The sequence below is a fragment of the Antechinus flavipes genome, chromosome 3 (genome assembly GCF_016432865.1).
Source record: "Antechinus flavipes isolate AdamAnt ecotype Samford, QLD, Australia chromosome 3, AdamAnt_v2, whole genome shotgun sequence".
NCBI lineage: Eukaryota > Metazoa > Chordata > Mammalia > Dasyuromorphia > Dasyuridae > Antechinus > Antechinus flavipes.
In genome coordinates, this window is record NC_067400.1 from 14,287,509 (window position 1) to 14,303,612 (window position 16,104).

A 16,104-nucleotide genomic window follows, 5' to 3' on the forward strand; every position below is an offset into this window, starting at 1 on the left:
GAAGAACCCTTTAAAATATATCATTTGAACTGTTTGGACATGTATTACTTATATTGTATTTAATTTATATTATAACATATTTAACATGTATTAGTCAACCTGCCATCGGAGGGAAGGGGTGGGGGAAGGAGGGGAAAAATTGGAACAAAAGATCTGGCAATTGTCAATGCTGTAAAATTACCCATGCATATAACTTGTAAATAAAAAGCTATAATAAAAAATTCTGGGAGATAGGTGCTATTATTATTCCTATTTAAAAATGGGGTTACAAGACATTAATACAGTCACACAGCTAGTAAATGTCTGAGAATGGATTTGAACTCAGGTCTTTCTGATTTTGAGCCTAACACTCTAGCCACTGTACAACTTAGTATACTTTAGATCAGTTGGAAAAAAGAGGAAATAGATAAGAATATGGGGAAATATACCAGAAAGCTGACACGATAGCATGATACTATGATCATAAACTAAAAACCTGGGGGGATTAATTTTGTTTCCTGTCAAAATTCTAGGATGTGTTATTATAAGGATAGTTCACAGATAAGAATTTGGGGAAATATACCAGGAAGCTGACATGATGGCACGATACTATGATCATAAACTAAAAACCTATGGGTTTAATTTTGCTTCCTGTCAAAATTCTAGGATGTGTTATATTGTAAGATTTCACAAGCGTCTAGAAGAGAAAACAATGATTTCCAAGAAAGAACCTGGCTTTATTCAGCTTTATTTAGGTCATACCAAACTAACCTTACTTTCTTTTCTGACAGGACTACTGAACTGGTAGCTAAAAACGCCATAGATAGAGTTTACCTAGATTTTAGATTTGACAATGTCTCTCATCCTGTAGAAAAGATGGAGAGATGTGGAAATAAACAAATAACATGGTTTGATTCATTTGAAACCAGCAAGATCATGGACCTAACAAATAGTCATTGATAACTCAATCTCAACTTGGAAGGAGGGTTTAAAACAGTGTGTCCAAGGATCTTTTTGTGGCGTTGGGCTGTAAACATTTTAATCAATAACTTCAATAAATATGTGACTGCTGTTTTCAGGTACCTAAATATCTGTCACATGAAAGAGAAAATATTCTTGTCCTACTGTGCCCCAGAGGGTAGAGCCAAAAGAAACAAATGAAAGAGGCAAAAAAAGGATTTAGATTTGAAGTCAAGAAAAACTTCCTAACAATTGGGAAAATTGAGTTGAGAAAGTGGCTTGGGAATCCAACCCTAGAGGCCAAAGGGTCACTTGTTAGGTAAGATAGAAAGGGACTTATTGTTCAGAAATGAATCAGATTAGATTCCCCCTTCTCTAAAATTTTGTGATATTACCCCACAAAGAGGAGGTGAGTTAGAATTAGAATGGATTCCAGAGAGAGCAGGAAGGGAGAGGACTGAAAAGAGGACTCTAATCAAGGTAGAAGACAATGCCTCAGGATGCATTATGAGAACAACAGGGATTTGATTCTATATTTTCTATTGAGAAATGTTGGTCCCATAGGGAGGTATGTCCCGCCTCATCCTATTTAAGAGAGAGAAGTCAGTAGCTGCTGACTGGCAGAAGCAGCCATGCAAGCACTCAGGTCTGCTTCATCTAGAAGCTTTTCCTTTCAGGATGCTTCAGCCCCATTTATGGGTTTAGAAAAGTCAATTACTTTCCCAAGAGTAATTTACAACACATTAAATACTGCCTTGGGCCTTTTAAAAGTATAATGACAAAGATAATAAACTGACAGGGTTAAGGAGGAAGGTTCTGAATAATACCACAAAGGTACAGACCCTGAGTTGTCAGTTTTATAACATCTGTTTTGAGATGTTCCTGCAAAATGGCCAAGCATGTGATAGTTTCTCTAAAAATAATGAAAGTAAAGGAAGATTCACAGGAAACACACACAGACATAAAGAGATAGAGAAAAAGAGAGAGAGAGAGAAAGAGAGAGAGAGAGAGAGAGAGAGAGAGAGAGAGAAGTAATAGAGATGTTAGAGAAATGAGCAAAATTAAAAAAAAAAAAGTCCTAATACAATGAATCAATACCAATAGGAAAAAACAGGGGTATTATGAGACTCAAGTGAGTTTATGAACATAAAGCACAATGCAAACTTTAAGACATTCTGCAAATACAAGTTATTCTTGTTATTATGATTATTAGTCTCTAATTTGAGGATGACTTCATTCCCTTAGCTTTTTAACTGCACTTGTTTTAAGCTCAAGCGATGTTTCTGGAACAATGCAGGGGTGTCCTGTAAAGATTGAACAACTAGCCTCTGGTGGGCTAAAACATTTGCACACACATTTAAATGTAATCTGCATTATTAACATCTCCTTAGATCTAGACAATCAACAAAACAATGAATGATATTGTTTTTGTAACATGGCCCTCTCCTGTGAGGTATAAATGCTTCCTCCTCCCAGTATTTAACAATCATCCAACAACTTGTCAGAGCTAATTCCAATAAAAGAAACCAGGGGAAACCTCTGCAAGAAACAAGATGGCCCCAACCCCTGGATTCCCTGAAGAGAGACTAGACAAAGAGAGAGAACCATGAGAGTGCTTTAAAAAATAAAAACACAATTCTGTAAGAGATATGGATCAAGATCTGATAGGCCTGAAGAAGAAGGCTTGCAAGCTTTAGGGTCCCCCCTAGGGTTCAGGCCCCTTTCCAGGTGCCTGTGCCAGTTTAATATAGTCAAATATAACCAGAAATGGATTTTTGGAATCTAAGGATGTTTTACCTTCTATGCCGAGAACATTTTTCTCCTTGTTTTCTTCAGAAACTTCGAATTTCTTTATGATGTCAAGACAATATTCTGGTGTCACATTGGCCATCTAAATCAAAAAAGACAGTGTTAATGCAATAAGGTCTGAGGAAAGGTCTGTGTCAAATACAAGGGACTTTAAACTCTGCCTGAAACGTTGGCGATCAAATACCAAGGACTCTGAAATAAGAATAAAAGGATGACTCGCACAGTCCTAAAGTGAGATTTCTAGGTTTTTCCCCAAGTTCTTCACCAGACATACAGTTTTTTACTTACCTTGTTTAAGTACCGATTGAAGTAGAGGACCGACCTCCAAGCTCCCTAATAATTCAGATTCTATGAGCCCTGGCTAGAAGGTGAAACTGACTTGAAAGGGATGTCAATTCCTGCCCAACATGGGATTCATCATCATCCTCCCAGACTTACTCTTCCTTCAGAGCTCCTGTCTGGCCCCCATCACCCAGGTGGGGAACTTCAAGCCCCTTACCTGCAGAACTCATCAACTGCTCCATTTACTTCTACTTCCACAACATCACTTCCAACATTACCTTCCTTCTCTCCAGTCACAGGACAATCGCCTTATTTGAAACCTAAGCATTTTTCACCTGAATCTCTACAATGACTAGGGTTCCAGGCTACTATTCTCTCCATCCTTCCAATCAAGAGGCCAAAAATCACCTTGCTAAGGCATAACTCTAACCAGCCTCAAAAATGCCTCTCCAGTCCTTCCAGGTTAAAAAGAAAACCTAAACTCTTCAATCTGTTGTTTAAGGTCTTGTGCTGGTTGGAACTAACCTACCTTTCTAGGGACCCTGTGCTCAATTTATAGTAGAGCCTCTAATTCCTGTTGGTCTGATCAGGCACAACTGGACACATCGTACATTGACTGATGCCATTTTGATCTCTTTGATCACAACATACAACAACCAATCGTTATCACAATTTATATCATGTGACTTTATGAGAAGTCTTCATTCCCATCAAACAGGATTCTTACTCTTCTCACTCCCATCTCCACTGGTTTGCTAAGCTATGCCCTGTGGCAGGGAGGCACTGCCTGCTGAGTTCCACTCTTCAAAATCTTTCTCTTCTTTCTACCTTGTCCATGAGGACATGTACATGTTCCCCAAATGTATGTGATCTCCCTTCTCAAATTAACCTGAGTTTATATAATTATATACATGGAATCTTCCCTGACAACTGACACAGTCTATAGAGTGTTGGACAGGGAGTCCAGAGGACCCGAGTTCAAATTTGGATGAAGACACCTACTAGATGTGTGATTCTGGGCAAGTCACTTAACCTTGTAAAATATCCCCCAGAGTTGTGAGGATCAAATGAGATAATATTTCTCAAGGACTTTGCAAACTTTATAATATTAGATAAATTCTAATTGTCATCATCATCATCATCATCATCATCATCATCATCATTGCTACATGGGAATAGGGATTGTTTGTTTTTGTCTTAAGCAAAATTTATGCCATAGAGTAGGTACTTGTTTGCTAAATTGAATAAGTCTTTCCAAACAACCTTTCAGATAGAACCAACACTGCTTTCCAAGGAACTGTATACAAACATGATCCAGTTTACAGTTATCTCATGAGACAAGTGTTCACAAAGTGTGGCTATAAACAAAGTCACATCATAGTTCTAGACTGAGCTGTCAGAAGGCATTATTTGTTCCAGGATAGGACATCAAGCTGAAGACCAAATGTCCCTTGAAAACAAAGCTCAAATTCACTCTTCAGAAATAAAAGAGGGAAAAGAAAAAATCGTTCTCCACACAATGTGAATATGCTTGTATGTATATATGCTCAGTGCTTAGCATGGTGACTGGCACATAGTAGGCATTTCAATGCTTGCTGACTGGCTTGATTTGGAGGCAGGTTATAGACCCTCGATTCCAAACATATTACAGGGATTTTAAAAATTGTAATTTGAGAACAACAATGCTAGTGACAAAGTGATTCATTATATTCAGAGGATACTGTCCATATTTCTGGAAATCGCCGTATAAATATGGCAGCCTTCCAGTTGCCAATAATACATAGCTGGCATTTTAAATTAATAAAAGAGAATGTTCTGAAGACCTAAGGTAAAGCCCCTGGGGAGAATTAATGGAAGGATGTGGAGGAGCACAATAGAGAGTGAGAAGGCACACGTGGGCTACAATCAGCGCTCTTATGTCAATGACACTACAGATCCCCTACAAAGTGAACAAAATACAGGGTGTCCCCAAAGCCCCAGTGCTACTTTAAGCTATAATAGTAATTAGAGCATTACTAAGTAGCTTCCCAGCTTTAAACAGTGCTCAGATTCTGGGGACACCCCTCTGCACCTAGAAATGCATTTTTGATGATCAGCATTGTAGAAGAATAAGTGGCCTTTGTAGTGATGGAGTTCTTAGATCTTCAGTATTCTTCGTCATTACAGTGTTGCCATTATTGTATACGTTGTTCTCCTGGTTCTGTTCACAGCCCTCTATATTTTTCTGAGAGCATTTTATTTTTCTCTTTTTATTGATGGGGGAAGAAAAGAATAGGGGAGGGAAGGGGAAACTAACATTTGTTAAACATCTACTGTGTCTTTAGAACTTTACAAACATTATTTCATTGGATCCTCACAACAACTATGGGAGGTCAGTGCAATTGTGAATCTCACTTTATAACTGAGGAAACCGAGCTGGAGATCTTAAGTGATTTGCCACTTAAGTGTCTGAAGCTGGATTTGAACTCAGGCCTTCCAGATTCTAGACCCACTGCTTTATGCACTGCCCTACCCAGATGGGAGAAAGAGAAAATAAATGCTTGTTAAATTTTTTAAAGGTGTTAAAACTCTTTGCCTATATTTTGAAAATAAAAGTCTATTATTTTAAAAGACAAAAACATTAAAATAAAAAATAAAAATAAAAGGATGCTTAAAAACCAAGGACTTCCTCCTACAAAGTAGCTTGAAATTAATGTAATTCAAGTCAACAATAGGGTGCCCTTTTTGTTATTGTTCTGGTTATGATTAATAAAGTCACTGAGCCAAGCAGCCAAATGAGTTTCTTGGGCCATGGCATTAATATAAAGCAGTGATCCCTAACTTATGAGTGACTACAGCATCCGATGTTGCTGGGGTTTTGTACCTTACACCCCTAGACTGTCCCGAGCATGCTGCTTGACATTTTAAAGATTAATTCAGCCTCCAAATTTCATAGCATCCATTGAAATAATTGGCAACATCCTGAGGTGACAAGAAACAAGACAATGAGGAAGCATCGTATTAAAAAATGCATTGAACTTTTCACGATTATCGTCATGGTCTCCGGTCCTCAAACAGCCTCTAGAGCAGAAAGCTCCACCTGACGGGGAACTGGAACAGAAACTAAGAAACAACAGTGATGTGACTAATGTAACCCTCTTCTCACGATCCCACGTTGTCTCTTAATTATGAGCAAGCCAGTAAGTCGGTCAGTCGGTTGATAGACATTTATTAAGTGCCTACTGTGTGCCAGGCACTGCGCCAATGTGGATGGCAGTGTCAAAAGCTAACTCCAGCACCTTCCGAGCCCCAAACTTGACGGCAAGCTTTCCGTTCCCAGACTTCATTTAACATTTTAACACCATTTTGATAATGTGTAATATTGCCAAAAGAGAGGTGAGAAATAATTCTCTTCCTAAGACGTATGGACAATTTTATTAACATACTGAGGCAGCTCAGTATGTTGTTTATTTCCAAGCATAGCAGTGCTATTCATCCAATTTTCTAATTAACAAGAAACAAACAGATAGAATCCCTTTCCCAGGAAACAAGCATGTCTAACCTTCTCCCTGACTCTCTCCCAGGGAATTGTCATCAGACTCGGCTGAACTCTGAACCCCAAATCACATCACGGTCATGTATAAGAGGCTTTCCCTGGCCAGGTGACATTGGAACATCAATACAAGGTCAGTTAGCACCCATCCAAGGACTAACGTCTCACATTTACCTTGTACACAGAGGTTTGCAAGGTGCCCTCTCTTCTCAGGACTCCCCTGGTGGAGGAAGATGCCCACTGATTATTGCCCCTATTTTACAAATGAGGAAAATGAGGCTGTCAAGACGTGAGGTGACTTGTAAGTAAGCACAGGAAGCAGAGTCTTCCTGGATCTCCTGACTCCACATCCAGCACCCTACTCCACACCCGGTAGCCTCTCAGGGATTGGATTTTTATATAGTAATTTTAGGTTTGCAAAATGCTTTACATAAATGATCTCATTTGACCGGAAGTAGGCACTAGGAGTATTCTCCCTGATTTTACAGATGAGGAAACTGAAAATCAGGGAGGTTGATCCTCACTGCTGCTCACAGAGCTAGTAAGGGTTAAAAGCAGAGTTCAGCCTCCATCTCTCCGGGCTCCAAATGTGCCCCTCACTTTCTTTTCAGTTGTACCAAGACACAAAGAAAATGGCCTTTGAAAGATTGCTTGATGACTTCAGAGTCAAAGAGAAAAAAGACCAAGAAAATATAAGGAGAAAAAGTCTGGAGTTCTAGGAAAGCCTTGCAAAGCAATGTCCTGATCAGGAGGAAAATGCAGGAGAAGTTGACAAGGGACAATGACAGTGTGGGAAGTTTTGTAATGAAAGGAGTCAGAAACAGCTTTAAAGGGGAAAGGATGTGGGGGCAAGGACAGGAAAGGATGAAGACCCTCTGGATATATTTGAAGGTAATAAAGGAGAAATGGGAGGGGCAAACTCAATTACTATCATTGGAGCAGAAACTGAGAACAGTTTCAACAAGAAAGTGGAGAAAAAACAACAAGGGAGGGACTACGCCAAAGCATGGCCAGCCAAGGATGGGGCAAAGCAGTGAATGTCATAGAGAAAGGCTCTAAGCCCCCAAGAGAAAACTAGGATTCTACCCTACGTAATCATCTACGTCCACTACTTCAGCATAGAGAATCATGGTAAGAGATAGAATGATATAGTGCAGAGGGCACTGGACTTGGGGGAGACAGGGAGACCGGGGTTCAAATTCTGCCTCAGACACTGACTACATGGCTGGGCAAGTCATGTGACTTCTATGTGACTCAGTTTCCTTTTCTATAAAATGAAGAGTCTGTCCTAAAGAGACCAAGTCCTCTTTAGCTCTGAACCTTCTGTCCTATAAATGGATAATATATGGGTTATATAATAATATATATAATATATATGATAAATGGAGCCCAGCGCTTGCCTTCCCTTCCAATGGACATTCTCCTGTTCAGTGCTATCTAAAGCTCCTTGGGTATATTTAAGGCCCCTGTTTTGTCTCCCTTCCAGTCCATCATATTCCATAGCAACAAAAAGGGAATGGAAGCAAACAGAAATGCTGAGGATTGTCATTAAGGACAAAATGAAAAGACTAATAAGTCTTAAATTCTGCAAAAGATTCAGGGGGGGGAAGCAGGACTGGGGAGAGTCTCAGTATCAAGAAATCATTAAGAGTAGTTGGTACTTGTGAGAAAGATTTAAGTGGTCATTAAGCAAATACAGAAGAAAAATTGAAAGGAAAAAGTCAAGCTTAATCCCTTGGAGCAACCAATTGAAGACATCTGCAATAATTTTTCATCGGATATGGAACATTACAAAAAGGAGGTCTAAAGTGGTCTAATTCCCCTTTAACTAACACCGGCACTTCACAGACATGGAAAGCGCGGAGGAAGTCCCCTAGCACTGCTACATTCAAAGAATCAGAGTCCAAATGAATCAGACACAGAGTTGCAAAGGCATAAATTCATTCTTTGCAGAGTTTCAGTGAAATAAAAAATGTGTCCTATGAGAAGATTTTTTATTTAACTAATAAAAACTAGTTTGTCCTCAGCCTCTTTGACAGGAGGAGATATTGTCTCTCTCTGCGACAGCAAAAGAGAAAAACTGGCCGACATTGGGCAATGACAGACTCTGACATCAATTCCAATATCATAAATCCCTGCCATTCAGGTGATCAAATCCCTGTTGCCTTTGGACAGGGCTTTGTCCTCAGTCTCATTCTTTAGACACAGATTTCTTAGATTAAATGTTTCCTTAGAAACACATTAAACATCGATATAAACAACAAAATGTGCTTAATGACTATTTCAGAGACACACAGATATTAACATAAGTGAAAGTCATAGCAATTCCAGAGTAACCATCCACTCTGGAAAATCAGAATGGATGAAAAATGCATATTGCCCACATGCAATGTCGCCCATATGATATGGTTCTCCCACAGAATGGTCCAAAACCAGACTTAGGAAATGAACCTTAGAACTACAAACAAGGGGACTGGGAAACTTACTGTCAGCAAGAATGAAGTAGAACTTATCTGTGACTTGTAGAGGATGTATTTGTCTTTGTGCCATGGCCAAATAAAAAATAAGGTTGAGGCGAGAAAAGTATCCACTCCCCAAATTATGTGACAGAAGAAATAAAGGGAGGGGCTTCAAAGTAAAAACAATGAAGAAAAAAGATCTGAAGTAATGGAAGGTTATTTTTTTCTATATGCCAAAAAAAGTAGAAGAAAGTATTGAGGAGAAGGAGAGAGAAGGAACACCAAATGCTTGGTCCTGAAAAATAGGATGGAAATTGTTTCTATAAAAGAGAGTGTTGGATAGATACTCTGAGAAATTTATATCGAGAGAGAGAGAGAGAGAGACATATAGACAGAGACAGAAAGACATGCCCAGTGGTAGCCCAGGATAAGAAGGCAAGAGAGACTTATGATCTGAAACTCTGAAGAGACTGTCCAGACCCCTCTGAATATATGCTGCTCCCTACTCCATTAGGCTGAAATGTCATCAAGGTGACCACTCCCATCAGCGATGGAGGCTCACAACCCATCATCTTCCCATCTCGTGTGATGCTTGTCTGGATCCTCTCCTAAGTGCTCCATTACCAATCTACACAAAGCAGTGGAGGTCTTCCTCTTGAGTTTCTGTCATTCCACGGGTACCACTTCAGCCCTCAGACTGCGCCTCTGTGAGCCAGTGTACTCTCTCCATCACCATCCCATCTCCTCTCAATGCTATGTGTTACACATAAGTCATCACTGGTAATAGGCTACATCCTACTTAACACCCACCATGTGTCTCCGCTGCCATCTGAGTCACCTGCAATTTTGATTCTTTAGCGCTTGTGAGACTCCGTGAATCAGAACCATCCAACATTCCCAGGAGGATGTTGTAGTTAAAATGATGGCTTCGAGTGGTGGGCTTTCTTGATGAAGGGAGCGTTTCAAACCTATGCTATCTCCCCACTACAATCCAACCTACTCTCTCTGTCTTAAGTCAGCTCTGGACCTAGAGATCCCTTATCCCTCTAAGTACATACATCAGCACAATGGCTTATTCATCACTGGCAGACAGGAGATGTTCAATGGCAGAAGGTATTAGCAATCGGAAAGAAAGGAACCATCTCATTTTTTTATTTTTATGAAAATTCTTGTTTCCCTGAAAGCTGACATGTTTTGCAACTTAATTATTTTGAGAGTTTAGAAGAGTAGAAATAGAGTCCAGACTAATTTGTCACACAGATACTGAAAGCAAGTTGCCACAGGCAGTGATATACTGGACACAAGAAAACTGAATCACTGTGGCGGAGACATTCTAATACAGAACATAATAATATCGAACAGAGGGCAGTGATCCTTGGTCAGGTGTCCCCTGTCATTGTCCCCACCAGGCCAGGTAGCAGCAGTGAAATATAAGCCTGTGGTGTGCATAGTATTAGTAAGTAAATGGAATTTCTCCGATGGTGGTGGTGATTTGAAACGTCCATGTGCTAAACTAAAGGAACAGCATCCAAGAAAACCTAGCTTCCCATGGAAGTGAAACATAATATGATTCCTGTGAATCATAGTACAACTCCTTTCCTTTGGATCTCTTATTTTCCTTCAGGGATTTCCCTTGGTCTCCTACTCTTAACCCGGAATCAAATATTTTCTCTGGGGAATGCCATCTTAAATTTGAACGTGACATAGGACTTGTCAAAAACCAAAAACTTATTCAACTGCTTGCATGCACGGACACGTCTACTGCCCAGCAGACATACATTATCCCTGTCTGGAGCTACTCAGATCTGCTCTGCTTAAATTTGAAGTCCCATTCTAATAGTCCTCAAGTGCAACGTGCTTTGAAAGCAGGTAAAATGTCACGTTAGCTGGCTGTGGATAAAAAAATGAATTTTCCGATATGAATTCTTAGAAGGCACTTCTGAAATTCTAAAAGATTCAATAAACTATACACTACAAAATAGAACTCTGTACCTTAAGAGACTTTGTGCCTCAGAAACAGGAAAAGTTTCATTTTTAGCCCCAGCCTTTAATATAGAGCTTGGCAGAGAGGAAGTGCTTATTGACTCATCGATTGATTGATTGCTGTGGATCGAGAGAATTTTGAGCGGAAAGAAATCCTAGAGGTAATCCTAGTCCACCATTTTCATTTTTAGATGAAGTGACTGGGACCTAGAGACATTAATAAATGTTTGTAAGTCGCCTGATTGATTGCCCAAGATCAAAACGTCGCAGATGGATGAGATTGGAAGTGATGAAGGCAAAACCTCACTCTCAGGTCTAGTCTGATGTTATTTCTGCTGCACCAAGCTGGGAGAACTTTGCCTTGTGAGCGACAATCACCAGGGCAGCCTAATTAATCCATCCTTGGGCAGGGAGTTTCAATCTGCTGATCTCCAATGAGTTAATGATCTTTAAGGTTCCACATGGCGTTTTTTTTTTTAGTTCTGCATGAAGACCATAACATATATACATACATATACATGTATATGTATACACATGCATGTATATTTATATGTACATACACATATACACACAAATATATAGGCATGAACATATATACAGATATATAGTTATAGATATCAATGGCAGAAGGTATCTGCAATTGGAAAGAAAGGAACCATCTCATTTTTAATTTTTATGAAAATTGGTATATATATAAATATAAATCTATTTTATATAGATATAGATGATATAGATATAGATACTAATGGCAGAAAGTATCTGCAATTGGAAAGAAAGGGGCCATCTCATTTTTAATTTTTATGAAAATTGTTATATATATATATAAATCTATTTTATATAGATATAAATGATATAGATATAGATATCTATAGCAGAAAGTATCTGCAATTGGAAAGAAAGGGGCCATCTCATTTTTAATTTTTATGAATATTCTGTTACATACATATATATATATTTATATATATAATATATATGTGTATATGTATATATATGCATACACACACACACACACACACACACACACACACACATATATATATATATATATATATATATATATATATATAAACAAGAAGAAAAAAGATAAGGAAAAAAAATCTGTATCCCCTGCAGTCAAGTTACCTTTACTGAGATGAAAATTTGAAACCTTTTGTTCTTACATTCTCCTCTGACCATTGATAAACACGGTGATGGCAAAATCTGCCACCGCCACCATCTTGCCCAAATAACACTCCCGTCATTTGACTTAACTGTTGTTTCTCATGACTAGCCTTCACACCAGGAACAAATCCAAGACCATATTTAAAATGTAATAAAAATGGTTGATAGTCTCAGACAGGGAAGGTTTGGAAAGAGTCGGCCTTATTGTGGATTTCCACCAACATGCTCCAATATCGCAGTTCCCAATTATCTGGGGATTTTTCATTCTCAAAAGGGTTTGAGCTGTGCTAAGGACGACCCCCAGCCTTCTGAGATAAGGAATTAAAAAAATAAAGTAACTCGGGATAGAGGAAAGATTTCTAAATGAAAATTTATCACTTCAGTTGTTCCACCTAATACAAACTTGAATCCAAAATGAATGATTGTGATTTTGCCCAAGATTAGCTCAAGAAAAGCATCTTTACACTGTTTGACCGAGTTCGGAATTCTATAACAAAGCACAAAATCCCAAAGAAATTGGTAACACAATTTCACAGAATTTTTTTCTATTCCACTAATGAAATGTCCTGGAAATTCAATAAAGCCTCAGTCTGTATAATATTAATTTTAAACAGTGTCAAGTAGGATCTGACCAAGGTACTTGCACTTCAGAGGGAGGGGGTTTTCTGTAGCCCCCCATTTGTCAGATATGTAGAAACCCCCACATTATCTTTTAAAGTCAACATTCAATTCCCCTTGAAGCCTCTGGAGTCCCCGATGTCACTAAAGTCCTACCGTGACATGCCCTGTGCCACATCTGAGAGGCCACTGAGCTTTCAAAGCCTTACCAACACAACTCAAGCATTTGGAAAACCGAGCTTCTCGCTTCAGTCTTGTGGGAGCCAGAGCTCCCTTTGAGACATCTCACCTCCTACAGGAAGCCCACCCTGATCCACACCACCGACCGTTACTAGCTCTGCCACGAATCTGTGTCTATTTGGCCTACATTTTGTATTTATTCTTTTATGTTTGGGTTGTTCCCTTGCAAAAGTGCATACGTTTTTGGAGGGTGTGGATTATTTCATCTTTGTCTCTGTATTCTCATGGCAGGTGATTAGGAAATGTTTGCTAAAAGAGAGAAAAGCTCTCCCAGGCCAAAAGTGATGTCAGTTACAGGCGCATCGATGGACTGCATTGTCCAGGGAGCCATTAATAAAGGAGAGGGAAGGTTTTCACCATAAGATGGGCCAACCAGTGGTGACTTTTTCCTTTTTTTTTTTTTTTTTTTTTTGGCTGAGGCAGTTGGAGTTAAGTGACTTGTCCAGGGTCACACAGCCAGGAAGTGTTAAGTGTCTGAGGCCAGATTTGAACTCAGGTCCTCCTGACTTTAGGGCTGGTGCTCTATCCACTGCACCACCTAGATGCCCCCAGTGGGTTTTTTTTTAACTCCCAATACTCACAAAGCCATAAAGTCACAGATCTGGAGTTGCAAAGGAGTTTGGGATATTCTAATTCATCCCTCATTTTTTAGCTAAAGTAATTGAATTTTAGGGAAGCTAAGTAATTCATCCCAGGACACATAAGCATTAAATTCAGAGACAGAATTTGAATCCAGTTCTTTGTGGTGCTTTTCCCACTGCATCAAGCTATGAATTAAGAAATATCAATTAAAAGTCTTTTCAAGGCATAATTGAGGCTACGTGGTACAGTGGACAGGGTGAAGGACTTGGAGTCAGGAAGACTCACCTACATGAGTTCAAATACGGCCTCAGACATTTACTAGCTATGTGATCTTGGACAAATCGCTTCACCCTGTTTAACCTCAGTCTCCTTATCTGTAAAAGGAGCTGGAGAAGGAAACAGCCAACATTTCAGATCTTTGCCAAGAAAACTCCCAATGAGATCACAGAGAGTTGGATATGACTGAAAGCACCGTGGCGGGCCATGGAGAGAGAAAGATAATTCTGAATGAAAGTTTTGGTTGGTTATGATCCATGCGAGCAAAAAGAGTTATGGACACTCAAGAAAATCACAGATCCAAGTGTCTTTGGCATAAAACACATGTACACACGTGTGTGTGTGTGTGTTGGAAGCCAAGTTGTGCCCCCATTTCCACCTCCTAGTCCATCCTTTTGGCTCCACCAGCAATGGCTTTCCCAGGTGGAAATGAAACTCTCAAGTCATCCATCTCAGAGGCTCTTACCTTTTGTTCCACCTTCAGAAACTGGGCCAGCTCTTCCACGGTCAAATGGTCCTTCTTGTCACTATAGCTCAAGAGCAGCAAGTAGAGGTCCCGTCTCAGGGACATCATTTTGTAAAAAACACAAAACTCTTCAAACGTCAGAGTTCCCTGATTCTCGTCCGTGTCGGCTTCCTGCAAGGGGCAAGAGAGACAGAAACCCGAGGAGGGATGACTGCCTCGACAGATTGAAATCGGGACTGAGCCAAAACACACAGCACAGAGAGGATGCTTAGCCTGGGAGCGAGGGCTGAAAAGGTCTCTCTATTTCACCAACTTCTAAAGAAACATGATCAACAAACAGACTTGAAATGAGCGGGGGTGGGAATGGGGAGGAAGTGGCTTGAGTCCTTACTTAGCATCCTGTAACTGGGGGCCTGAATGTTCATTTCCCCTGGACAAAGCTGGAGTCACTGGTGGAATGATTTTTCTTTGTTCCCAGCGCTTTACTGAAAACCACATAAGCCCATTGGGGACGAGGTCATGATCTTCTCTGGGGGTTTCATTTTCAAAGAGAAAAATTTATAAAGAAATTAGCAGAAATTTTAGCAGAGGAAAAATAACAGAACCTCAGCTCACTCTATGGATGAGCCATTGTCCCCTTTAGGAGAGACTCTTCTGCTTCCTGGACCAAGTGGTCTACTGTCTAAGCTATAGCTAATACAAGACTACCAGGGCTTTGTCCCAGGAGGTGGCCATCTTGGGGGGAGGCGACTTTCCTCCTAAACGCAACCTCCAGCTCCATGTCTAGCTGTCTTTTGCTGATCCATCATGCCATGGGGCTTCCCATGCCATAACAGCCCCCTTTTCTGGTGACTATCTAAGACAGCAGAATGGAGAAAATACCGGTCCTGGAGCTTAAAAGAGTCAAATCCTGATACTTACTCCCGGGGAAGCTCCCAATCCCTGTGTAGCACAGCCTGGGGGCAGACCACCCTATCTCCCAGAATGACTCTGGTGGAGGGTGGATTGTCCAATGCAACCCCACTGCCTACCTCCTCCATCTGAATTTGAAACAGGAAGAGCTCTTCCCTCTCCTTCCCACAAGACAGAGATGAATCAGAGCATACAGAAAATGGTTTTAAAGAATGTGAATTTTGTGAAGTGTCCTTGGTGGAAATGTATAATGAAACATGGAATTTGGGGAAGTATTTGGGCTTTTAAAAAGGCTTGCTTATCATGCAATGAAATATAAATAAACCCTTTGAGAAGCGCTCCCTTCTCCAGAAAATCTCTATATAGGCTAGCTGTTAACACTAACAACTGTTATTTTTTTGGTCAATAGCCTGTGAAAGAATTTGAATCGTGAGTTCCCTTGACAAATAAGAGGTAGAAATTTTGTGAATCCTGGAAATTGGGTCTGCTGGTCATTTTCTACTAAGGCTCTTTTCTCTGCAATATAACTTTGCGGATGAAGACCAAATACAGTCAAGAGCACACGGATGCAGCCAGAATACATAACATCGTGTCTCTTGTTGATTAGAGCTATACATGGACAAGATACTCCATTGCTTCCTTGACTGATTAGACATTTGAAAACTTTAAGGTCTGAGTGAGATCTTGTGTAAAAGTAAAATGAAGGAACTTGGAAAGTAGTGGTCTCTTTAAGTTGTTGAAAGGCTGTCATTTGGAAGAGGCTGTGATTTCTTCTGCTTGCCCTCGGAGGGCAGAACTAGAAGCCATAGGTGGATGAAAACAAGAGACAGACTTAGGATAGAAAG

The 16,104-nt window shown here is 40.0% G+C and overlaps 1 protein-coding gene across 1 annotated transcript in view; it reads right to left on the bottom strand.

Annotated features, from left to right (window-relative positions):
• PLCH1 (phospholipase C eta 1) overlaps nt 1-16,104 on the bottom strand; it is a 155,051-nt gene that overhangs the window by 52,001 nt on the left and 86,946 nt on the right. The window contains exons 5-6 of the mRNA XM_051983064.1: nt 14,348-14,518; nt 2,737-2,830 (exon numbers count right to left, since the gene is read on the bottom strand). Coding sequence (XP_051839024.1) covers nt 2,737-2,830; nt 14,348-14,518 — 265 coding nt within the window. The remainder of the gene's footprint in view (nt 1-2,736; nt 2,831-14,347; nt 14,519-16,104) is intronic.